This window comes from Nothobranchius furzeri, chromosome 10, assembly GCF_043380555.1.
Source record: "Nothobranchius furzeri strain GRZ-AD chromosome 10, NfurGRZ-RIMD1, whole genome shotgun sequence".
Taxonomy (NCBI): domain Eukaryota; kingdom Metazoa; phylum Chordata; class Actinopteri; order Cyprinodontiformes; family Nothobranchiidae; genus Nothobranchius; species Nothobranchius furzeri.
Genome location: NC_091750.1, coordinates 67,352,592 through 67,377,760, shown reverse-complemented (window position 1 = coordinate 67,377,760; position 25,169 = coordinate 67,352,592). Strand labels below are relative to the sequence as shown.

General features: G+C 42.6%; 1 protein-coding gene and 13 non-coding genes across 14 annotated transcripts; 13 read left to right on the top strand and 1 right to left on the bottom strand.

Annotated features, from left to right (window-relative positions):
* Positions 1-854: 854 nt before the first annotated feature.
* LOC139072130 (uncharacterized) lies at positions 855-3,717 on the bottom strand. The gene is made up of 2 exons (XM_070555399.1): positions 1,202-3,717; positions 855-1,104 (listed from the first exon to the last, which is right to left on the bottom strand). The coding sequence occupies exons 1-2, from the start codon at positions 3,548-3,550 to the stop codon at positions 1,075-1,077; spliced, it is 2,379 nt and encodes a 792-aa protein (XP_070411500.1). The 5' UTR covers positions 3,551-3,717; the 3' UTR covers positions 855-1,074.
* Positions 3,718-7,632: 3,915 nt separating this feature from the next.
* trnaq-cug (transfer RNA glutamine (anticodon CUG)) lies at positions 7,633-7,704 on the top strand. Its single transcript has one exon. It is a non-coding gene; the product is annotated as a tRNA-Gln (tRNA).
* A 1,307-nt stretch (positions 7,705-9,011) lies between these two features.
* Positions 9,012-9,083, top strand: trnah-gug (transfer RNA histidin (anticodon GUG)). The gene has a single exon. It is a non-coding gene; the product is annotated as a tRNA-His (tRNA).
* Positions 9,084-10,394: 1,311 nt separating this feature from the next.
* trnah-gug (transfer RNA histidin (anticodon GUG)) lies at positions 10,395-10,466 on the top strand. Its single transcript has one exon. It is a non-coding gene; the product is annotated as a tRNA-His (tRNA).
* A 2,003-nt stretch (positions 10,467-12,469) lies between these two features.
* On the top strand, positions 12,470-12,541 carry trnah-gug (transfer RNA histidin (anticodon GUG)). The gene has a single exon. It is a non-coding gene; the product is annotated as a tRNA-His (tRNA).
* Positions 12,542-13,671: 1,130 nt separating this feature from the next.
* Positions 13,672-13,760, top strand: trnay-gua (transfer RNA tyrosine (anticodon GUA)). The gene is given in 2 exon segments: positions 13,672-13,708; positions 13,725-13,760. It is a non-coding gene; the product is annotated as a tRNA-Tyr (tRNA).
* Positions 13,761-13,862: 102 nt separating this feature from the next.
* Positions 13,863-13,934, top strand: trnah-gug (transfer RNA histidin (anticodon GUG)). The gene has a single exon. It is a non-coding gene; the product is annotated as a tRNA-His (tRNA).
* Positions 13,935-14,553: 619 nt separating this feature from the next.
* trnah-gug (transfer RNA histidin (anticodon GUG)) lies at positions 14,554-14,625 on the top strand. The gene has a single exon. It is a non-coding gene; the product is annotated as a tRNA-His (tRNA).
* Positions 14,626-15,748: 1,123 nt separating this feature from the next.
* trnay-gua (transfer RNA tyrosine (anticodon GUA)) lies at positions 15,749-15,837 on the top strand. The gene is given in 2 exon segments: positions 15,749-15,785; positions 15,802-15,837. It is a non-coding gene; the product is annotated as a tRNA-Tyr (tRNA).
* Positions 15,838-15,939: 102 nt separating this feature from the next.
* trnah-gug (transfer RNA histidin (anticodon GUG)) lies at positions 15,940-16,011 on the top strand. The gene has a single exon. It is a non-coding gene; the product is annotated as a tRNA-His (tRNA).
* A 3,187-nt stretch (positions 16,012-19,198) lies between these two features.
* On the top strand, positions 19,199-19,287 carry trnay-gua (transfer RNA tyrosine (anticodon GUA)). Its single transcript is given in 2 exon segments — positions 19,199-19,235; positions 19,252-19,287. It is a non-coding gene; the product is annotated as a tRNA-Tyr (tRNA).
* A 1,298-nt stretch (positions 19,288-20,585) lies between these two features.
* On the top strand, positions 20,586-20,674 carry trnay-gua (transfer RNA tyrosine (anticodon GUA)). Its single transcript is given in 2 exon segments — positions 20,586-20,622; positions 20,639-20,674. It is a non-coding gene; the product is annotated as a tRNA-Tyr (tRNA).
* Positions 20,675-21,276: 602 nt separating this feature from the next.
* trnay-gua (transfer RNA tyrosine (anticodon GUA)) lies at positions 21,277-21,365 on the top strand. The gene is given in 2 exon segments: positions 21,277-21,313; positions 21,330-21,365. It is a non-coding gene; the product is annotated as a tRNA-Tyr (tRNA).
* Positions 21,366-21,969: 604 nt separating this feature from the next.
* trnay-gua (transfer RNA tyrosine (anticodon GUA)) lies at positions 21,970-22,058 on the top strand. The gene is given in 2 exon segments: positions 21,970-22,006; positions 22,023-22,058. It is a non-coding gene; the product is annotated as a tRNA-Tyr (tRNA).
* The last annotated feature ends 3,111 nt before the right edge of the window (positions 22,059-25,169 follow it).

Genomic DNA, 25,169 nt, shown 5'->3' with positions numbered 1-25,169 from the left:
CGTTTCTTCTTTCATAATCAGTCTTTTCTCGGGACTAGCACGGTACGGATGCTGTCTAATGGGCTTGGCTTCACTCACCTCAACATGATGTGCTAACACAGTGGTCTGAGTGGGCACATCAACAAACAGACTCTTCCTAGAGTGAATTAACTTCACCAAGTCTCCAGCCATTTCAGGTGACAAATGTGTTATCTGTCCTTCCAGTTCCTTAAGTGCCTCGGAGTTATTTAACCGAGGACTACAACTAGAGGGGAAGTCTTCTCCGACTTCACCAGCTTCCTGTGGTACCATAGGTTTGTTAGCAGCATCTGGTACTAAAACACAAGTTGTTACAGGTTTAGACAGAGGGGAACCATCCTCATAGCGCTTCAACATGTTAACATGACAAACCCTGCTTTTCTGTCTCCTGGCAGGTGTGTGTAGCACATAATTTGTGTCCCCGAGCTTACTCAGGATCTCAAATGGTCCCTCAAATTTGGTGCTGAGAGCCGAATTGGACAAAGGAGTTAGAACCAGTACCTTGTCTCCAACTGCAAAGTTACGTCTGGTTGCCGTCTTATCATACTGAACCTTCATCTTCAGTTTAGCTTTGTCCAAGTGTGTTTTAGCAATAGAGTTTGCTTTCTTTTAATCTTTTCTGGAAGAGTTGGACATACTCCCGCACTTTTCTGTCAGGCGGATCAGAAAAAAGAAATCTCTCTTTTAGAGCTTTCAGGGGACCACGAGGAGTGTGTCCAAACACAAGCTGGGCAGGACTAAAACCAAGAGAATCCTGCACAGCCTCACGAGCAGCAAACAACACAAAAGGCAATCCTTCTTCCCACGTTTTGCTTTTACTTAAGCAATACTTTGTCAGCATTGCCTTTAAAGTTTGGTGCCATCTTTCCAAAGCGCCTTGACTCTGAGGATGATACGCGGATGACATGACATGTGTGATTCCTAAGGTTTTTGTTACCTGTTTGAACAGTTTAGATTTGAAGTTTGTCCCTTGGTCGGTCTGTATTACCTTTGGTAACCCAAAGATGGAGAAGAAATGGGTTAGAGCTCTGATTATAGACCTGGTGGTGATGGAGTTCAGCGGTATGGCCTCCGGAAACCTTGTAGCTGAACACATAAGGGTTAACAAAAATCACTTTCCTGTTCTAGAAGGAGGTAAAGGTCCCACACAGTCTAAGATGACATGGTCAAAAGGCGTACTCACTACAGGAATGGGCTGTAACGGGGCAGGAGGAATGGGCTGGTTCGGCTTTCCTGTCATCTGACAGACATGGCAACGCCGACAGAAGAGAGACACCTCTTTCTTCATCCCTGGCCAAAAGAAATGCTGCAACAACAGTTTATAAGTTTTGTTGACACCCAAATGGCCAGACCAGTCACTCTCGTGTGCCAAGGAGACCACATGTTCTCTGTAAGAGGATGGAACAATTATTTGTTTCACCAACCCCCATTCCATGCCCTCAGCCGCGGGCTGAGGCCAACAACGCACCAGCACATCATTATCTAATAAATAATGTGTTGTAGTTTTGTCTGTTTTATCTGAAGTGGTCACCTGTTCAAAATAAGGTTTCAGAGTAATATCACTCTTCTGTGCAGCAGAAAGGGTTTCTGCCGTAAGTGGAAAAGGTTCTCCTTGCTGAGGATCAGCATCAGCCTTTTCTCTCTGCTCTTCTGCGTCTGATGACGGAACAAATCCAAGTCCATCATGGGCTGTCTGTTCGGAGTCATCACTGAGGAGTCTCATCAGCACTGAGTCACTTAACTGGATGTCCGCATTATTCTGCGTTTGCGAACGGGTGACAGCACAAGCTGGGTAAAAATGTGAATCAGCAGCACAATTTACCTGTTCGGCTTGAGGTTGAGGAACTACTTCTAGAAGAGGTAGCACTTTACCTCCAGCAACATCATTCCCCAACAACACATCAACCCCGTTTACCGGTAAATGGTCACAAATGGCAACATCAAAGCAGCCGCTAACGAGCTGGCATTCCAGGTGAACGCGGTGCACCTGGGCAGGCAGGGATTTCATTTCAATTCCCTGTAACAAAACAGCGTACCCGCGTGAACTACTGGCTGAAAATGGGAGTGCGCTGCTCAGTATTAACGTTTGAGACGCACCTGTGTCTCTCAAAATGCGAACGTTTTTCTTGTCTGCATCACCAGGAGTCAACGAGATCTCCCCCGAAAGAATAAAAGGTGCAAAACAAGCATCAGGCTCCCCGGCGGCGCACAAGGGGTTAACCACAGGCGACTTTTTAAGGAATGCAACTTCCTTAGGAGCTGCAGTGGGCTTCCCGTTCTTTTTCTGCAACATAAAACAATCCTTAAGAACGTGTCCCGTTCTGTGACAATAGTAACAGGTACGGGTTTCAGGATTTCCGTTTTGAGAGCTTCTTTTTATGGATTTCTTCATCAAAACGGGCTGAACGTCTTTTCTCTCATCTCTCCTCACAATCTCTCTGTGAGTGAGTGTGAATTCGTCCGCTAAAAGGGACGCAGCTGATAAAGTGCTGACTTTTTGTTCGTTTAAGTAGGTTACCAGTCTCTCAGGCAGCTTACGTTTAAAATCCTCCAAAAGGATAAGCTCTCGGAGGTCACTCAAAGTTTTAATTTTTGTGGACGAACACCATTTATCAAACAGCATGCTTATTTCACGTGCAAATTCCACATGTGTTTGTCCAGCACTTTTCTTAGCTTGTCTGAATTTTTGACGATAAGCTTCAGGGATTAACTCATACGCTTGCAGTATAACAGTTTTCACTCGGTCATAGTCCAGACCATCTGTGACAGGGAGCGCAGACAGAACTTCTAAAGCTCTGCCACTCAGCTTGCACTGGAGCAGCAGAGACCACACCCCGCGCGGCCACTGCAACGTCTCCGCAATTCTTTCAAAAGCTACAAAATAGCTGTCAACCTCGGTCTCTCTAAATGTAGGCATTAAGGAAATGCACTTACTAATGTCAAAGGCCGGGGTTGTGGCGGGTTGCGGAGCTTTGGTGGGCGTGATATGAAGTCCAGGGTTGGAAAGCTGGGCTTCCAGTTCCAATTTCCTTATTCTCACAGCTGTGTCAGCTTCAATCTCCATCCTCCGAACCTCCAGTTCCATCTGGAGTCTTTTAGCTTGGGCTCTCTCCTCTCTTTCCATGTCCAGACGTGCCAGCCGCACCTGCAGTCGTGCGTCTCGAGATCCTTCCGTCGGCGAACCTGGGGAGGTCGGAACAGACTTTCGTACGGTTAGAGGAGTTTTTCCTGTCTCCATCGTCTCACCCTCATGATCCTCCGCAGCAGCAGGGACTTCAGGATCGTCACATTCATCAGGATCTGCAGGAGATCCTTCTGGTTCCGTCTTTGCACCAGACTCATTCTCAGTCTTTAAAATCCCCATGTCCTCCAAATGCTCCACAATGAGCAATTTCAAGTCTTTTTTCAGCACAGGGTTTGGGATGTCAAGAGCAAGGTTGACAGCTATCTGCAGAAGGTCAGCCTTGCGGCAACGCTCCAGCACCCCACGGGATGGAGCCTCCATAAATGTCTCCACACAAAACTGAGCCATGTTTAAGCACAAAACAAAATGACACAACACAAAACAGCGTGGGTTTTGTGTCTTCACAAAACCAACAAAGAGCAAATGTTAAAACTAGTCCAAACGTTTGGCACGGGCTTAACTGATCTAAAACAGGCTATAACCGTGTAATAAAACAGCTATAAATCAGTGAAATCCCGGACGAGCCCCCATTTACGTTACACCCCTCTATGGGCTCAGCTAGGAAGGTGAGGGGAATAAACATAAGATGGACCAGTCTAACAAAAAGTGACCCTCGTTGGGGAGAAAAAGGCTTGTCCAAGCAAGACCAAACTCAAAGTTTCCTTTCAAGGATTTTATTACAAAAAGAAAGTACCAAAAGAAGGGCCAAAAACCCTTACCAAACTGAGTTTAAACGAATAACTAAAAATGTCCAGAGGACCAACCACTCTTAAAATTAATCTCCTTTATTTAAAAAGGGAATGAAACAGCAAAAGGGGAAAATCCCACCCTTAAATTAACCAAGGTTTGTCTAACAGACAAAACCAAATGCTGAATTAACTTAGGTTACCCAAACAACAAAAATAGCTCAGGAAACTGAGACTTCAAAAGGGGAATAATCCCCACCTGGTAATTTAAACCACAAGATGGTCTAGCAGACACACCAAAACCAAAATTACCGCTTAAATGCAACTATCCCAAAACACAAAAGGTTCTAAAGCTGCTTCTTTACAAAAAGCCAACAACAACCTGTTAACTGCCAACGGGGAGAGAACAAACGTTGCCTCTGCAACTCCAAACATTTCTCTCCCCTGATGAGCTCCAGCTGGCCGCTTTTGAAGGGCCGGCTGATGAGATAAAAAGTCCCAGCTGCTTGTGCCTGCCGCTCCGGCGCTCTCCATGGTGCTGGAGTAAGGACAACATCTCAGAGCGTAGCTGTCCGTGGTGCTGCGCTGCTGCACAGGGAACGGCGCGGAGCACACCTCTGGGCTTCAAAACGGCTGCGGCCGTAACAGTCTGATGTTGAAGGTATCAGAGGCTAGGGTCAGTAAGAGTTAGGACATTTTTGTGCATAACCATTAATCCCTAGGCGATCGGCTCGGGGGACGTCTGGTCCGGCCGGAGTGCAAGGCTTCCTGGTGTTGCACGGTGACCAAGGGTGAGGATGGAAAAAGATGAAGATTGGACTCTCATGAACTCACGTCGATACCTGAGATGAAGGCTAAAGGATAGTGTTGCTTCTCACCTTACTGGGACTAGATTAACTAACTTAAGAAGAAGTTTGCTGAGTTTTATGACGGTTCTTGTCTTGAATGCTGCTAGGAACCATCCCTGATAAATTACAATGGGGTTTCTGCTGGAGGAGGTGAAGAGGATAACCAATGGGCAAGCATAACAAGAGGAAAAAGACATCACCACAAGAGGAAAAAGACATCACCACAATGTATCATCGTTTTATAGGCCATCTGACGACCGCGACACCAATAGAGGAATTGTTCACAATGAAAGATGAGTAAAATGCAACTACTCTACACCCTAGACTGGTTTCCATACCTGCATTCACGTCATTATAGTCACATCTGTAGATGCAAGGACTTGACTAGTCTCACTAGCCATACAACGACGGTGTCACATAGCTGATGTTTAATTACTTTTGTTCCAGTTTTACAACTTTGATTGTTTTATTTGTCCGAGGGGAGGTTATAGGTTTAAGGTGTACGTAAAGCTTTTGCGTGGGCTGGAGGGGCCAGGCAGATCTGAGGTAATAAAGAGATAAATCCTAACAGAATATAGCATGTGTGTATTCCTGGTAAACTACCAATAATGTGCCCAGAACTGATATGTTTCTGGTTAGTGCTTAGAGCACGTTAATGACAAGGTTATAGATCATAATGCTACAGATTAATTCCTCATGTGCAGGGGATTCAGAAGTACTGATGATAGGCGACTCAACATATGAGTTTACCGTATATTCTTAGGTTTCACATCATTTTTGTTCCCGTTTGTGTCTAAGTTCTTTAACTCAATGTGATAACATAACCATGTCTGTTAGTACTCCATTTCAAGTGCGACAGATCTTCTGGTGGGTGCTGGATGTCACGTTTTGACTAGTGTTTTCATATAGTGATGGGTTAGCATGTGCTCATTTTTGAAGGTGTGTGGATGTTGCATGAAGGGTTTGACGGTGGTTTCGAAGGTTGAGGAACAGAATAGGTGATTCTGGTTGAGTTTAGGTCGAATTGGCTGGATAACTTTTAAATTTGGTTTTAAGGACTTATTTCTGGTCGTTTTACCGAGCGGCCATTTACATTACTCCTAGTTATCAAGTCAATCAGGTGAGTTTTGCTTTTACCATTAGCCCGTAAATGTTTGAGTGAATCATTGCATGCCGTACTGGCAAACTAGCTCTTTATTTTAGGATAGTGAATAGTATAGAAAGGGGGTGTTACTGTGGGGTTGGATGCTTTGTCTATGGGTCTAATATTTAGGAAGTTTTTGTGGTAATAGGTTTATAGGCAATTGGCGTGCTAATTCAAGTTTTTCTTGTTGACATGTTGTGTTTTGCTCGCTGTGAGGAGGATGGAGTCGGCACCACCACGCTGCACACAGATGGACAAAGGGAGGACTGAGCCAAGGACTTATGCCTTTGCTTTGCTGACAAATAAAGGACACTTGTCCACATAAAGCCCTCCTACAGCAGAAGGCCTCCAACGCCGACATGGATGCTGAACTTGTATTTTCCGTTTTATTCTTTTGAATGAAATCTTCAACAGGACTTATTACTGTTTCATTATGTCTTCGCTAAAGCTAATTGTTCATTATTCATCATATTTGTCACATATTTATCTTCATGTGCTTTTGTTGTTTTGTGTGTTCTTTCTTTTGACCACTGATGAGGATATTTGTCACCTGATGTCCTCAAGCTAGTCCTCGCATGCCCGCTCTGTGCTGCAGGCGTTCGTCTCCTTGGGTCGGGGAGGACATGGAGGAATTTTCCCTGTTAAAGTACAGCGGACAGGGTTTTTCGCCTCCATACGCATGCAATACATTCGTGAAGTAATGGGTTCAGTTAATGCTAAAGTCATGTTTCATGTATTGTTTCATAGTTTTTCATTGTCTCAGCTGTGAACTCATCGGTTGTTTTTCAGTTTCTTAATCATTGTTCATTACATATACATGTTAACGTTGCTGTGTTAGTCTGGAACATCATCTCGTGTTTTGGTATGGGTTCTCCTTTATGCATTTTTGATTCAAGGTCATATGTTATGCCCTTTTGTCTCTATCTTCGGTCATATTGTTACATTATCATTATTTGTTGCTCATTTGTTCTGTTACTTAGTTAAGCATTCATTTACTGGTATACCCTACCTTGCTAATTTGTTAACGATGGTAATGTGAGGTGGACTAGTCCACCAAAGGGAGGACTGTTGGCGCCAAAAAGGTCAAGAGGTCATCTACAAAATGTATTGAGTTGAAGCTGAGTTCTTAGGTTGAAAGTGTTTTCTGGCTAGAGTTCAAGTGCTGTTCCAACATCAGCTCCGAAGGAATTTCCTGTTTTGGCCTGCCTGCTTCCAGTTCCTGTGTCCCAGATAAGAAGTCTCCACTCACAGTTTCCACAGAGAGATGTGCTACCAAATATGGTCTGGTTCTCGTCTGTTGACTGTGAGCTGGAATGTTCAAAGAGTGGGGGCTATAAAAAAGGGAACCACTCGTGATTGTCTTTGGTCTTTTTCGGCTGTCCTGTGCTATGAGCAGATAAATAAAAAGACCACGCTGTCTCGGCTGAAAACTCTCTCTCTGACTCTTTCTTTAAGAATAACAGAAAATGCCCACAAGATCAAATAGAAAAAAATTAAACGTTGCACTAAAAAACACAATGCGCAAAGTACTAATTGCTTCCAGCATTGACCACCCTTCGATAGCTCAGTTGGTAGAGCTGATGACAGTAGAGGCAGCTCAAAAGACATCCCTAGGTCGCTGATTCAAATCCGGCTCGAAGGAAAATGTTGATGTAGTTTTTTGATGAGCTCTCGCACTTTTCAAGTCAACATCTTTACAATGGTGTGGTCACAGCTGATCATCACAGCTTACAGATGGAGTTGAGGAAACGTGCCGTGATTGTATAGTGGTTAGTACTCTGCGTTCTGGCCGCAGCAACCCCGGTTCGAATCCGGGTCACGGCAAATGTTCCTTTACATTCCCTCTTAAATAATGTTTCTTTCAGAGGAAACTTTGCTAAGATGACAAGAAAAACAAAGACAGCTATGCAAAAGCTCAAAAGAAGTCATAAAACAGGAACAAGCTGTTGGAATAGAGTTGTTTAGCAACTACTGAAACCTCAAGTAATTGGTGATTTTTCTAACTTCCTTTGGGGGAATAAACAACTCCAATGCCCAGTGAGTTGACAGCAACAATAGAAAGGTTGGCCATATTTCTAGTCAGAAGATGAGATCCTCTTGTGTGTAGAGATGGGGAAATGTACTTTGAACGTTCACCCAAAATACTTAGGCATCAATGTTTGGAACAAGATCAAATAGAAAAAAATTAAACGTTGCACTAAAAAACACAATGCACAAAGTACTAATTGCTTCCAGCTTTGACCACCCTTCGATAGTTCAGTTGGTAGAGCGGAGGACTGTAGAGGCAGCTCAAAAGACATCCTTAGGGTCACTGGTTCAAATCCGGCTCGAAGGAAAATGTTGATGTAATTTTTTGATGAGCTCTCGCACTTTTCAAGTCGATATCTTTACAATTGTGTGGTCACAGCTGATCATCACAGATGGAGCTGAGGAAACGTGCCATGATCATATAGTGGTTAGTACTCTGCATTATGACTGCAGCAACCCTGGTTCGAATCTTGGTCACGGCAAATGTTCCTTGACATTCCGTCTTAAATGTCGTTTCTTTCCGAGGAAACTTTGCTAAGATGACAAGAAAAACAACGACAGCTATGCAAAAGCTCAAAAAAAGTCATAAAACAGGAACAAGCTGTTGGAATAGAGTTGTTTAGCAACTACTGAAACCTCAAGTAATTGGTGATTTGTCTAACTTCTTTTGGGGGAAAAAAGCAACTCCAATGCCCAGTGAAATGACAGCAACAATAGAAAGGTTGGCCATATTTCTAGTCAGAAGATGAGATCCTCTTGTGTGTAGAGATGGGGAAATGTACTTTGAACGTTCACCCAAAATACTTAGGCATCTATGTTTGGAACAAGATCAAATAGAAAAAAATTAAACGTTGCACTAAAAAACACAATGCACAAAGTACTAATTGCTTCCAGCATTGACCACCCATTGATAGCTCAGTTGGTAGAGCGGAGGACTGTAGAGGCAGCTCAAAAGACATTCTTAGGTCGCTGGTTGAAATCCGGCTCAAAGGAAATTGGTGATGTATTTTTTGGATGAGCTCTCGCACTTTTCAAGTCGTCATCTTTACAATGGTGTGGTCGCAGCTGATCATCACAGCTTACAGATGGAGCTGAGGAAATGTGCCGTGATCGTATAGTGGTTAGTACTCTGCGTTGTGGCCGCAGCAACCCCGGTTCGAATCCGGGTCACGGCAAATGTTCCTTTACATTCCGTCTTAAATGTTGTTTCTTTCAGAGGAAACTTTGCTAAGATGACAAGAAAAACAAAGACAGCTATTCAAAAGCACAAAAGAAGTCATAAAACAGGAACAAGCTGTTGGAATAGAGTTGTTAAGCAACTACTGAAACCTCAAGTAATTGGTGATTTGTCTAACTTCCTTTGGGGGAAAAAACAACTCCAATGCTCAGTGAGTTGACAGCAACAATAGAAAGGTTGGCCATATTTCTAGTCAGAAGATGAGATCCTCTTGTGTGTAGAGATGGGGAAATGTACTTTGAACGTTCACCCAAAATACTTAGGCATCTATGTTTGGAACAAGATCAAATAGAAAAAATTAAACGTTGCACTCAAGATCACAATGCGCAAAGTACTAAGTGCTTCTGACATTGCCCACCCTTCGATAGCTCAGTTGGTAGAGCGGAGGACTGTAGAGGCAGCTCAAAAGACATCCTTAGGTCGCTGGTTCAAATCAAACTCAAAGGAAAATGTTGATAAAGCTTCTTCATGAGCTCAAGCACTTTTCAAGTCGACATCTTTACAATGGTGTGGTCACAGCTGATCACCACAGCTTACAGATGGGGCTGAGGAAATGTGCCGTGATCGTATAGTGGTTAGTACTCTGCATTGTGGCCGCAGCAACCCCAGTTCAAATCCGGGTCACGGCAAATGTTCCTTTACATTCCGTCTTAAATATTGTTTCTTTCAGAGGAAACTTTGCTAAGATGACAAGAAAAACAAAGACAGGTATGCAAAAGCTCAAAAGAAGTCATAAAACAGGAACAAGCTGTTTGAATGGAGTTGTTAAGCAACTACTGAAACCTCAAGTAATTGGTGATTTGTATAACTTCTTTTGGGGGAAAAAACAACTCCAATGCCCAGTGAGTTGACAGCAACAATAGAAAGGTTGGCCATATTTCTAGTCAGAAGATGAGATCCTCTTGTGTGTAAAGATGGGGAAATGTACTTTGAACGTTCACCCAAAATACTTAGGCATCTATGTTTGGAACAAGATCAAATAGAAAAAAATTAAACGTTGCACTAAAAAACACAATGCACAAAGTACTAATTGCTTCCAGCATTGACCACCCTTCGATAGCTCAGTTGGTAGAGCGGAGGACTGTGGAGGCAGCTCAAAAGACATCCTTAGGGTCGCTGGTTCAAATCCCTCTTGAAGGAAAATGTTCATAAAGCTTCTTCATGAGCTCTAGCACTTTTCAAGGCAACATCTTTACAATGGTGTGGTCACAGCTGATCACCACAGCTTACAGACGAGCTGAGGAAACGTGCCGTGATCGTATAGTGGTTAGTACTCTGCGTTGTGGCCGCAGCAACCCCGGTTCGAATCCGGGTCACGGCAAATGTTCCTTTGCAGTCTGTCTTAAATAACGTTTCTTTCCGAGGAAACTTTGCTAAGATGACAAGAAAAACAAAGACAGCTATGCAAAAGCTCAAAAGAAGTCATAAAACAGGAACAAGCTGTTGGAATAGAGTTGTTTAGAAACTACTGAAACCTCAAGTAATTGGTGATTTGTCTAACTTCTTTTGGGGGAAAAAACAACTCCAATGCCCAGTGAGTTGACAGCAACAATAGAAAGGTTGGCCATATTTCTAGTCAGAAGATGAGATCCTCTTGTGTGTAGAGATGGGGAAATGTACTTTGAACGTTCACCCAAAATACTTAGGCATCTATGTTTGGAACAAGATCAAATAGAAAAAAATTAAACGTTGCACTAAAAAACACAATGCACAAAGTACTAATTGCTTCCAGCATTGACCACCCTTCGATAGCTCAGTTGGTAGAGTGGAGGACTGTAGAGGCAGCTCAAAAGACATCCTTAGGTCGCTGGTTCAAATCTGGCTCGAAGGAAATTGGTGGTGTAGATTTTTGATGAGCTCTCGCACTTTTCAAGTCGTCATTTTTACAATGGTGTGGTCACAGCTGATCATCACAGTTTACAGATGGAGCTGAGGAAGAGTGCCATGATCGTATAGTGGTTAGTACTCTGCATTGTGGCTGCAACAACCCCAGTTCGATTCCGGGTCACGGCAAATGTTCCTTTACATTCCGTCTTAAATATTGTTTCTTTCAGAGAAAACTTTGCTAAGATGACAAGAAAAACAAAGACAGGTATGCAAAAGCTCAAAAGAAGTCATAAAACAGGAACAAGCTGTTGGAATGGAGTTGTTAAGCAACTACTGAAACCTCAAGTAATTGGTGATTTCTCTAACTTCCTTTGGGGGGAAAAAACAACTCCAATGCCCAGTGAGTTGACAGCAACAATAGAAAGGTTGGCCATATTTCTAGTCAGAAGATGAGATCCTCTTGTGTGTAGAGATGGGGAAATGTACTTTGAACGTTCACCCAAAATACTTAGGCATCTATGTTTGGAACAAGATCAAATAGAAAAAATTAAACGTTGCACTAAAGATCACAATGCGCAAAGTACTAAGTGCTTCTGACATTGCCCACCCTTCGATAGCTCAGTTGGTAGAGCGGAGGACTGTAGAGGCAGCTCAAAAGACATCCTTAGGTCACTGGTTCAAATCTGGCTTGAAGGAAAATGTTGATAAAGCTTCTTAATGAGCTCTCGAACTTTTCAATTCGACATCTTTACAATGGTATGGTCACAGCTGATCACCACAGCTTACAGATGGAGCTGAGGAAACGTGCCGCGATCGTATAGTGGTTAGTACTCTGCGTTGTGGCCGCAGCAACCCCGGTTCGAATCCGGGTCACGGCAAATGTTCCTTTACATTCCGTCTTAAATATTGTTTCTTTCAGAGGAAACTTTGCTAAGATGACAAGAAAAACAAAGACAGGTATGCAAAAGCTCAAAAGACTTCATAAAACAGGAACAAGCTGTTTGAATGGAGTTGTTAAGCAACTACTGAAACCTCAAGTAATTGGTGATTTGTCTAACTTCTTTTGGGGGAAAAAACAACTCCAATGCCCAGTGAGTTGACAGCAACAATAGAAAGGTTGGCCATATTTCTAGTCAGAAGATGAGATCCTCTTGTGTGTAGAGATGGGGAAATGTACTTTGAACGTTCACCCAAAATACTTAGGCATCTATGTTTGGAACAAGATCAAATAGAAAAAATTAAACGTTGCACTCAAGATCACAATGCACAAAGTACTAAGTGCTTCTGACATTGCCCGCCCTTTGATAGCTCAGTTGGTAGAGCGGAGGACTGTAGAGGCAGCTCAAAAGACATCCTTAGGTCGCTGGTTCAAATCCGGTCTGAAGGAAAATGTTGATAAAGCTTCTTCATGAGCTCTCGAACTTTTCAAGTCGACATCTTTACAATGGTGTGGTCACAGCTGATCACCACAGCTTACAGATGGAGCTGAGGAAACGTGCCGTGATCGTATAGTGGTTAGTACTCTGCGTTGTGGCCGCAGCAACCCCGGTTCGAATCCGGGTCACGGCAAATGTTCCTTTACATTCTGTCTTAAATAACGTTTCTTTCCGAAGAAACTTTGCTAAGATGACAAAAAAAAAAAAAAAAAAAAAAAAAAAAAAACAGCTATGCAAAAGCTCAAAAGAAGTCATAAAACAGGAACAAGCTGTTGGAATAGAGTTGTTTAGCAATTACTGAAACCTCAAGTATTTGGTGATTTGTCTAACTTCTTTTGGGGGAAAAAACAACTCCAATGCCCAGTGAGTTGACAGCAACAATAGAAAGGTTGGCTATATTTCTAGTCAGAAGATGAGATCCTCTTGTGTGTAGAGATGGGGAAATGTACTTTGAACGTTCACCCAAAATACTTAGGCATCTATGTTTGGAACAAGATCAAATAGAAAAAAATTAAACGTTGCACTAAAAAACACAATGCACAAAGTACTAATTGCTTCCAGCATTGACCACCCTTCGATAGCTCAGTTGGTAGAGCGGAGGACTGTAGAGGCAGCACAAAAGACATCCGTAGGTCATTGGTTCAAATCCGGCTCGAAGGAAATTGGTGATGTAGATTTTTGATGAGCTCTCGCACTTTTCAAGTCGTCATCTTTACAATGGTGTGGTCACAGCTGATCATCACAGCTTACAGATGGAGCTGAGGAAGAGTGCCATGATCGTATAGTGGTTAGTACTCTGCGTTGTGGCTGCAGCAACCCCAGTTCGAATCCGGGTCACGGCAAATGTTCCTTTACATTCCGTCTTAAATATTGTTTCTTTCAGAGGAAACTTTGCTAAGATGACAAGAAAAACAAAGACAGGTATCCAAAAGCTCAAAAGAAGTCATAAAACAGGAACAAGCTGTTGGAATAGAGTTGTTTAGCAACTAATGAAACCTCAAGTAATTGGTGATTTGTCTAACTTCTTTTGGGGGTAAAAACAACTCCAATGCCCAGTGAGTTGACAGCAACAATAGAAAGGTTGGCCATATTTCTAGTCAGAAGATGAGATCCTCTTGTGTGTAGAGATGGGGAAATGTACTTTGAACGTTCACCCAAAATACTTAGGTATCTATGTTTTGAACAAGATCAAATAGAAAAAAATTAAACGTTGCACTAAAAAACACAATGCACTAAGTACTAATTGCTTCCAGCATTGACCACCCTTCGATAGCTCAGTTGGTAGAGCGGAGGACTGTAGAGGCAGCTCAAAAGACATCCTTAGGTCGCTGGTTCAAATCTGGCTCGAAGGAAAATGTTGATGTAGTTTTTTGATGAGCTCCGAACTTTTCAAGTCGATATCTTTACAATTGTGTGGCCGCAGCTGATCATCACAGATGTAGCTGAGGAAACGTGCCGTGATCGTATAGTGGTTAGTACTCTGCGTTGTGGCCGCAGCAACCCCGGTTCGAATCCGGGTCACGGCAAATGTTCCTTTACATTCCGTCTTAAATGTCGTTTCTTTCAGAGGAAACTTTGCTAATATGACAAGAAAAACAAAGACAGCTATGCAAAAGCTCAAAAGACTTCATAAAACAGGAACAAGCTGTTGGAATAGAGTTGTTTAGCAACTACTGAAACCTCAAGTAATTGGTGATTTGTCTAACTTCTTTTGGGGGAAAAAACAACTCCAATGCCCAGTGAGTTGACAGCAACAATAGAAAGGTTGGCCATATTTCTAGTCAGAAGATGAGATCCTCTTGTGTGTAGAGATGGGGAAATGTACTTTGAACGTTCACCCAAAATACTTAGGCATCTATGTTTGGAACAAGATCAAATAGAAAAAATTAAACGTTGCACTCAAGATCACAATGCACAAAGTACTAAGTGCTTCTGACATTGCCCGCCCTTTGATAGCTCAGTTGGTAGAGCGGAGGACTGTAGAGGCAGCTCAAAAGACATCCTTAGGTCGCTGGTTCAAATCCGGTCTGAAGGAAAATGTTGATAAAGCTTCTTCATGAGCTCTCGAACTTTTCAAGTCGACATCTTTACAATGGTGTGGTCACAGCTGATCACCACAGCTTACAGATGGAGCTGAGGAAACGTGCCGTGATCGTATAGTGGTTAGTACTCTGCGTTGTGGCCGCAGCAACCCCGGTTCGAATCCGGGTCACGGCAAATGTTCCTTTACATTCTGTCTTAAATAACGTTTCTTTCCGAAGAAACTTTGATAAGATGACAAAAAAAAAAAAAAAAAAAAAAGACAGCTATGCAAAAGCTCAAAAGAAGTCATAAAACAGGAACAAGCTGTTGGAATAGAGTTGTTTAGCAATTACTGAAACCTCAAGTATTTGGTGATTTGTCTAACTTCTTTTGGGGGAAAAAACAACTCCAATGCCCAGTGAGTTGACAGCAACAATAGAAAGGTTGGCTATATTTCTAGTCAGAAGATGAGATCCTCTTGTGTGTAGAGATGGGGAAATGTACTTTGAACGTTCACCCAAAATACTTAGGCATCTATGTTTGGAACAAGATCAAATAGAAAAAAATTAAACGTTGCACTAAAAAACACAATGCACAAAGTACTAATTGCTTCCAGCATTGACCACCCTTCGATAGCTCAGTTGGTAGAGCGGAGGACTGTAGAGGCAGCACAAAAGACATCCGTAGGTCGTTGGTTCAAATCCGGCTCGAAGGAAATTGGTGATGTAGATTTTTGATGAGCTCTCGCACTTTTCAAGTCGTCATCTTTACAATGGTGTGGTCACAGCTGATCATCACAGCTTACAGATGGAGCTGAGGAAGAGTGCCATGATCGTATAGTGGTTAGTACTCTGCGTTGTGGCTGCAGAAACCCCAGTTCGAATCCGGGTCACGGCAAATGTTCCTTTACATTCCGTCTTAAATATTGTTTCTTTCAGAGGAAACTTTGCTAAGATGACAAGAAAAACAAAGACAGGTATCCAAAAGCTCAAAAGAAGTCATAAAACAGGAACAAGCTGTTGGAATAGAGTTGTTTAGCAACTAATGAAACCTCAAGTAATTGGTGATTTGTCTAACTTCTTTTGGGGGTAAAAACAACTCCAATGCCCAGTGAGTTGACAGCAACAATAGAAAGGTTGGCCATATTTCTAGTCAGAAGATGAGATCCTCTTGTGTGTAGAGATGGGGAAATGTACTTTGAACGTTCACCCAAAATACTTAGGTATCTATGTTTTGAACAAGATCAAATAGAAAAAAATTAAACGTTGCACTAAAAAACACAATGCACTAAGTACTAATTGCTTCCAGCATTGACCACCCTTCGATAGCTCAGTTGGTAGAGCGGAGGACTGTAGAGGCAGCTCAAAAGACATCCTTAGGTCGCTGGTTCAAATCTGGCTCGAAGGAAAATGTTGATGTAGTTTTTTGATGAGCTCCGAACTTTTCAAGTCGATATCTTTACAATTGTGTGGCCGCAGCTGATCATCACAGATGTAGCTGAGGAAACGTGCCGTGATCGTATAGTGGTTAGTACTCTGCGTTGTGGCCGCAGCAACCCCGGTTCGAATCCGGGTCACGGCAAATGTTCCTTTACATTCCGTCTTAAATGTCGTTTCTTTCAGAGGAAACTTTGCTAATATGACAAGAAAAACAAAGACAGCTATGCAAAAGCTCAAAAGAAGTCATAAAACAGGAACAAGCTGTTGGAATAGAGTTGTTTAGCAACTACTGAAACCTCAAGTAATTGGTGATTTGTCTAACTTCTTTTGGGGGACAAAACAACTCCAATGCCCAGTGAGTTGACAGCAACAATAGAAAGGTTGGCCATATTTCTAGTCAGAAGATGAGATCCTCTTGTGTGTAGAGATGGGGAAATGTACTTTGAACGTTCACCCAAAATACTTAGGCATCTATGTTTGGAACAAGATCAAATAGAAAAAATTAAACGTTGCACTCAAGATCACAATGCACAAAGTACTAAGTGCTTCTGACATAGCCCGCCCTTTGATAGCTCAGTTGGTAGAGCGGAGGACTGTAGAGGCAGCTCAAAAGACATACTTAGGTCGCTGGTTCAAATCCGGTCTGAAGGAAAATGTTGATAAAGCTTCTTCATGAGCTCTCGAACTTTTCAAGTCGACATCTTTACAATGGTGTGGTCACAGCTGATCACCACAGCTTACAGATGGAGCTGAGGAAACGTGCCGTGATCGTATAGTGGTTAGTACTCAGCGTTGTGGCCGCAGCAACCCCGGTTCGAATCCGGGTCACGGCAAATGTTCCTTTACAGTCTGTCTTAAATAACGTTTCTTTCCGAAGAAACTTTGCTAAGATGACAAAAAAAAAAACAAAGACAGCTATGCAAAAGCTCAAAAGAAGTCATAAAACAGGAACAAGCTGTTGGAATAGAGTTGTTTAGCAATTACTGAAACCTCAAGTATTTGGTGATTTGTCTAACTTCTTTTGGGGGAAAAAACAACTCCAATGCCCAGTGAGTTGACAGCAACAATAGAAAGGTTGGCCATATTTCTAGTCAGAAGATGAGATCCTCTTGTGTGTAGAGATGGGGAAATGTACTTTGAACGTTCACCCAAAATACTTAGGCATCTATGTTTGGAACAAGATCAAATAGAAAAAAATTAAACGTTGCACTAAAAAACACAATGCACAAAGTACTAATTGCTTCCAGCATAGACCACCCTTCGATAGCTCAGTTGGTAGAGCGGAGGACTGTAGAGGCAGCACAAAAGACATCCGTAGGTCGTTGGTTCAAATCCGGCTTGAAGGAAATTGGTGATGTAGATTTTTGATGAGCTCTCGCACTTTTCAAGTCGTCATCTTTACAATGGTGTGGTCACAGCTGATCACCACAGCTTACAGATGGAGCTGAGGAAGAGTGCCATGATCGTGTAGTGGTTAGTACTCTGCGTTGTGGCTGCAGCAACCCCAGTTCGAATCCGGGTCACGGCAAATGTTCCTTTACATTCAGTCTTAAATATTGTTTCTTTCAGAGGAAACTTTGCTAAGATGACAAGAAAAACAAAGACAGGTATGCAAAAGCTCAAAAGAAGTCATAAAACAGGAACAAGCTGTTGGAATAGAGTTGTTTAGCAACTAATGAAACCTCAAGTAATTGGTGATTTGTCTAACTTCTTTTGGGGGTAAAAACAACTCCAATGCCCAGTGAGTTGACAGCAACAATAGAAAGGTTGGCCATATTTCTAGTCAGAAGATGAGATCCTCTTGTGTGTAGAGATGGGGAAATGTACTTTGAACGTTCACCCAAAATACTTAGGTATCTATGTTTGGAACAAGATCAAATAGAAAAAAATTAAACGTTGCACTAAAAAACACAATGCACAAAGTACTAATTGCTTCCAGCATTGACCACCCTTCGATAGCTCAGTTGGTAGAGCGGAGGACTGTAGAGGCAGCTCAAAAGACATCCTTAGGTCGCTGGTTCAAATCTGGCTCGAAGATAATGTTGAAGTAGTTTTTTGATGAGCTCACGCACTTTTCAAGTCGATATCTTTACAATTGTGTGGCCGCAGCTGAGCATCACAGATGGAGCTGAGGAAACGTGCAGTGATTGTATAGTGGTTAGTACTCTGCGTTGTGGCTGCAGCAACCCCGGTTCGAATCCGGGACACGGCAAATGTTCCTTTACATTCTGTCTTAAATGTCGTTTCTTTCAGAGGAAACTTTGCTAATATAACAAAAAAAAAACAAAGACAGCTATGCAAAAGCTCAAAAGAAGTCATAAAACAGGAACAAGCTGTTGGAATAGAGTTGTTTAGCAACTACTGAAACCTCAAGTAATTGGTGATTTGTCTAACTTCTTTTGGGGGAAAAAACAACTCCAATGCCCAGTGAGTTGACAGCAACAATAGAAAGGTTGGCCATATTTCTAGTCAGAAGATGAGATCCTCTTGTGTGTAGAGATGGGGAAATGTACTTTGAACGTTCACCCAAAATACTTAGGCATCTATGTTTGGAACAAGATCAAATAGAAAAAATTAAACGTTGCACTCAAGATCACAATGCACAAAGTACTAAGTGCTTCTGACATTGCCCGCCCTTCGATAGCTCAGTTGGTAGAGCGGAGGACTGTAGAGGCAGCTCAAGAGACATCCTTAGGTCGCTGGTTCAAATCCGGTCTGAAGGAAAATGTTGATAAAGCTTCTTCATGAGCTCTCGAACTTTTCAAGTCGACATCTTTACAATGGTGTGGTCACAGCTGATCACCACAGCTTACAGATGGAGCTGAGGAAACGTACCGTTATCGTATAGTGGTTAGTACTCTGCGTTGTGGCCGCAGCAACCCCGGTTCGAATCCGGGTCACGGCAAATGTTCCTTTACAGTCTGTCTTAAATAACGTTTCTTTCCGAAGAAACTTTGCTAAGATGACAAAAAAAAAAACAAAGACAGCTATGCAAAAGCTCAAAAGAAGTCATAAAACAGGAACAAGCTGTTGGAATAGAGTTGTTTAGCAATTACTGAAACCTCAAGTATTTGGTGATTTGTCTAACTTCTTTTGGGGGAAAAAACAACTCCAATGCCCAGTGAGTTGACAGCAACAATAGAAAGGTTGGCCATATTTCTAGTCAGAAGATGAGATCCTCTTGTGTGTAGAGATGGGGAAATGTACTTTGAACGTTCACCCAAAATACTTAGGCATCTATGTTTGGAACAAGATCAAATAGAAAAAAATTAAACGTTGCACTAAAAAACACAATGCACAAAGTACTAATTGCTTCCAGCATTGACCACCCTTCGATAGCTCAGTTGGTAGAGCGGAGGACTGTAGAGGCAGCTCAAAACACATCCTCATGTCGCTGGTTCAAATCCGGCTCGAAGGAAAATGTTGATAAAGCTTCTTCATGAGCTCTCGCACTTTTCAAGTCGACATCTTTACAATGGTGTGGTCACAGCTGATCACCACAGCTCACAGATGGAGCTGAGGAAACGTGCCGTGATCGTATAGTGGTTAGTACTCTGCGATGTGGCCGCAGCAACCCCGGTTCGAATCCGTGTCACGGCAAATGTTCCTTTACATTCCGTCTTAAATGTCGTTTCTTTCAGAGGAAACTTTGCTAATATAACAAAAAAAAACAAAGACAGCTATGCAAAAGCTCAAAAGAAGTCATAAAACAGGAACAAGCTGTTGGAATAGAGTTGTTTAGCAACTACTGAAACCTCAAGTAATTGGTGATTTGTCTAACTTCTTTTGGGGGAAAAAACAACTCCAATGCCCAGTGAGTTGACAGCAACAATAGAAAGGTTGGCCATATTTCTAGTCAGAAGATGAGATCCTCTTGTGTGTAGAGATGGGGAAATGTACTTTGAACGTTCACCCAAAATACTTAGGCATCTATGTTTGGAACAAGATCAAATAGAAAAAATTAAACGTTGCACTCAAGATCACAATGCACAAAGTACTAAGTGCTTCTGACATTGCCCGCCCTTCGATAGCTCAGTTGGTAGAGCGGAGGACTGTAGAGGCAGCTCAAGAGACATCCTTAGGTCGCTGGTTCAAATCCGGTCTGAAGGAAAATGTTGATAAAGCTTCTTCATGAGCTCTCGAACTTTTCAAGTCGACATCTTTACAATGGTGTGGTCACAGCTGATCACCACAGCTTACAGATGGAGCTGAGGAAACGTGCCGTTATCGTATAGTGGTTAGTACTCTGCGTTGTGGCCGCAGCAACCCCGGTTCGAATCCGGGTCACGGCAAATGTTCCTTTACAGTCTGTCTTAAATAACGTTTCTTTCCGAAGAAACTTTGCTAAGATGACAAAAAAAAAAACAAAGACAGCTATGCAAAAGCTCAAAAGAAGTCATAAAACAGGAACAAGCTGTTGGAATAGAGTTGTTTAGCAATTACTGAAACCTCAAGTATTTGGTGATTTGTCTAACTTCTTTTGGGGGAAAAAACAACTCCAATGCCCAGTGAGTTGACAGCAACAATAGAAAGGTTGGCCATATTTCTAGTCAGAAGATGAGATCCTCTTGTGTGTAGAGATGGGGAAATGTACTTTGAACGTTCACCCAAAATACTTAGGCATCTATGTTTGGAACAAGATCAAATAGAAAAAAATTAAACGTTGCACTAAAAAACACAATGCACAAAGTACTAATTGCTTCCAGCATTGACCACCCTTCGATAGCTCAGTTGGTAGAGCGGAGGACTGTAGAGGCAGCTCAAAACACATCCTCATGTCGCTGGTTCAAATCCGGCTCGAAGGAAAATGTTGATAAAGCTTCTTCATGAGCTCTCGCACTTTTCAAGTCGACATCTTTACAATGGTGTGGTCACAGCTGATCACCACAGCTCACAGATGGAGCTGAGGAAAAGTGCCGTGATCGTATAGTGGTTAGTACTCTGCGATGTGGCCGCAGCAACCCCGGTTCGAATCCGTGTCACGGCAAATGTTCCTTTACAGTCTGTCTTAAATAACGTTTCTTTCCGAGGAAACTTTGCTAAGATGACAAGAAAAACAAAGACAGCCATGCAAAAGCTCAAAAGAAGTCATAAAACAGGAACAAGCTGTTGGAATAGAGTTGTTTAGCAACTACTGAAACCTCAAGTAATTGGTGATTTGTCTAACTTCTTTTGGGGGAAAAACAACTCCAATGCCCAGTGAGTTGACAGCAACAATAGAAAGGTTGGCCATATTTCTAGTCAGAAGATGAGATCCTCTTGTGTGTAGAGATGGGGAAATGTACTTTGAACGTTCACCCAAAATACTTAGGCATCTATGTTTGGAACAAGATCAAATAGAAAAAAATTAAACGTTGCACTAAAAAACACAATGCACAAAGTACTAATTGCTTCCAGCATTGACTATCCTTCGATAGCTCAGTTGGTAGAGCGGAGGATTGTAGAGGCAGCTCAAAAGACATCCTTAGGTCGCTGGTTCAAATCCGGCTCGAAGGAAATTGGTGATGTACATTTTTGATGAGCTCTCGCACTTTTCAAGTCGTCATCTTTACAATGGTGTGGTCACAGCTGATCATCACAGCTTACAGATGGAGCTGAGGAAGAGTGCCATGATCGTTTAGTGGTTAGTACTCTGCATTGTGGTTGCAGCAACCCCAGTTTGATTCCGGGTCACGGCAAATGTTCCTTTACATTCCGTCTTAAATATTGTTTCTTTCAGAGAAAACTTTGCTAAGATGACAAGAAAAACAAAGACAGGTATGCAAAAGCTCAAAAGAAGTCATAAAACATGAACAAGCTGTTGGAATGGAGTTGTTAAGCAACTACTGAAACCTCAAGTAATTGGTGATTTCTCTAACTCCCTTTGGGGGGAAAAAACAACTCCAATGCCCAGTGAGTTGACAGCAACAATAGAAAGGTTGGCCATATTTCTAGTCAGAAGATGAGATCCTCTTGTGTGTAGAGATGGGGAAATGTACTTTGAACGTTCACCCAAAATACTTAGGCATCTATGTTTGGAACAAGATCAAATAGAAAAAAATTAAACGTTGCACTCAAGATCACAATGCGCAAAGTACTAAGTGCTTCTGACATTGCACACCCTTCGATAGCTCAGTTGGTAGAGCGGAGGACTGTAGAGGCAGCTCAAAAGACATCCTTAGGTCGCTGGTTCAAATCCGGCTCGAAGGAAAATGTTGATAAAGCTTCTTCATGAGCTCTCGAACTTTTCAAGTCGACATCTTTACAATGGTGTGGTCACAGCTGATCACCACAGCTTACAGATGGGGCTGAGGAAATGTGCCGTGATCGTATAGTGGTTAGTACTCTGCATTGTGGCCCCAGCAACCCCGGTTCGAATTCTAGTCACGGCAAATGTTCCTTTACACTCTGTCTTAAATAACGTTTCTTTCCGAGGACACTTTGCAAAGATGACAAGAAAAACAAAGACAGCTATGCAAAAGCTCAAAAGAAGTCATAAAACAGGAACAAGCTGTTGGAATAGAGTTGTTTAGCAACTACTGAAACCTCAAGTACCGTAAATCCTCTAATACAGGCCCGGGCTTGTATTTGACTCAAGCTCATCAAGCTCCAGGCCTTTATTGGAAGGAGGGCCAGTATTAGAGGCAGGCCTCTATTTCTATTTGAGCAAAATGAACTAATGGTTTGCTGGAGTTTTTGACAATTAAAATTGTGCCCACATTTTCAAAGTTAAACACATTTCTTTTAACAACGGTAGTTCCTGCTTCAGTCCTCTCCCCCCTCCCCCTGCGCAGCAGCCGCAAACTCACTGATGTGCCTGCAGCCTCTCGGAGTTCCTGCTGCTCTAAACATTAAAATAATTATTTCATTTTCTGTTCCTTACTTCTGATTACCTTCAATGGTGTCTGTATGTTGCAACAGCAGGTACAAAAACTAACTTGTTTTTATTTGACTATTTTTCTGTCCTGTCTGTTTATTATCTTCCTGCATCTCCTCTCAATCCTAAAGAAAAACTGCTGCCTGGGTTCATATATATTCACCTTATGAGTTACCTTTGAACTGCAGTTCTAAAAGATCTACCGACCGCAAAAACAGCGGAGCGCTCGCTGTTTGGCGGCCGTATCAGTGATCAGTGGGTCGGAGGACAAGGTGATGCCCGCAGCGCCCCGCTCCACAGCATGCAGCGAAACGCATCAGGCGCAAATAAAAGACAGAAAACATTAAAGGAAATGAACTGACATGAACGATCGCGTGTTAGTACCTACGGTCTGGCACAGAGCGTTGCTGATCACAGAGAATGTGATCATACGATAATTCAATAGGGAGCGTGGTTTCACAGACGCGGAAGTGATAGCGTCGGTGAAACGCCGGCTGCTCTAGGAAACCCCCGAGCGTTCGAGCGTCAACGAAGTAACACGGAAATGCCGGGCTTTCCAGAAGTAAGTAAGATAACTTACTATGAGCTGATAGTTCGTTGGATTGATTGGTAGGTTGGAAACTCTGATCATGAATCTGAAGAAAGGATGACTGAGCTGTAAAGGCGACTTCCGTTTATAGCCGCGGTTTGTGACGTAGGTGCGACGTGGAGGGAATCCCCGCGAGGGGCATGCTGGGAGTCCCTACTTCGCGGATTTTCACCTATCGCGGCCAGGTCTGGAACGCATCTACCGCGATAAACGAGGGATTACTGTAGTTCATACACCCCCTACTGCTGCTCTCCAGAGTGTTCTGCAGCATAATCAGCACGTTCTCTTTGAACTTGATAGTGTAATGACCTGGCTGGGGTTGTAAGCCAGGTGCATTCTGGGTATTGTGTTATATGTGTTTCCTATCGTTCTGCTAGTTCCTATGTGCTGATTTGCGTGTTGTGTGAGTGTTATGTAAGCCACAGGGAAGGTGATGTGTGTTCTGTGGAGCGGGTTGAATTAGCATGGTTAACTGACACCGTGACTCTGTGTGGCAGGAGCGTGATAGAGGATCGTGTCTGAAGTGTTACAAAGATTGAAGAAAAAGCCTAATAAAGTTTTGCGTGAACCCCTACTTCCTCCTGCTGGTTAATTTGGGGACTATAACCCTGCCGCTGGGACGCTCGTACTTGCTTGTTTCCACATTCCATCCGGCTCCGCTGACTCCGACACCGGCCAAAATTGGAGACCCGGCCTTTAATTGAATACCGGCCTGTATTAGAGGATTTATGGTAGTTGGTCATTTGTCTAACTTCTTTTGGGGGAAAAAACAACTCCAATGCCCAGTGAGTTGACAGCAACAATAGAAAGGTTGGCCATATTTCTAGTCAGAAGATGAGATCCTCTTGTGTGTAGAGATGGGGAAATGTACTTTGAACGTTCACCCAAAATACTTAGGCATCTATGTTTGGAACAAGATCAAATAGAAAAAAATTAAACGTTGCACTAAAAAACACAATGCACAAAGTACTAATTGCTTCCAGCATTGACCACCCTTCGATAGCTCAGTTGGTAGAGCGGAGGACTGTAGAGGCAGCTCAAGAGACATCCTTAGGTCGCTGGTTTAAATCCGGTTCGAAGGAAAATGTTGATAAAGCTTCTTAATGAGCTCTCGCAGTTTTCAAGTGGTCATCTTTACAATGGTGTGGTCACAGCTGATCATCACAGCTTACAGATGGAGCTGAGGAAGAGTGCCTTGATCGTATAGTGGTTAGTACTCTGCGTTGTAGCTGCAGCAACCCCAGTTCGAATCTGGGTCACTGCAAATGTTCCTTTACATTCCGTCTTAAATATTGTTTCTTTCAGAGGAAACTTTGCTAAGATGACAAGAAAAACAAAGACAGCTGTGCAAACGCTCAAAAGAAGTCATAAAACAGGAACAAGCTGTTGGAATGGAGTTGTTAAGCAACTACTGAAACCTCAAGTAATTGGTGATTTGTCTAACTTCCTTTGGGGGGAAAAAACAACTCCAATGCCCAGTGAGTTGACAGCAACAATAGAAAGGTTGGCCATATTTCTAGTCAGAAGATGAGATCCTCTTGTGTGTAGAGATGGGGAAATGTACTTTGAACGTTCACCCAAAATACTTAGGCATCTATGTTTGGAACAAGATCAAATAGAAAAAATTAAACGTTGCACTCAAGATCACAATGAACAAAGTACTAAGTGCTTCTGACATTGCCCACCCATCGATAGCTCAGTTGGAAGAGCGGAGGACTGTAGAGGCAGCTCAAAAGACATCCTTAGGTCGCTGGTTCAAATCTGGCTCAAAGGAAAATGTTGATAAAGCTTCTTCATGAGCTCTCGCACTTTTCAAGTCGACATCTTTACAATGGTGTGGTCACAGCTGATCAGT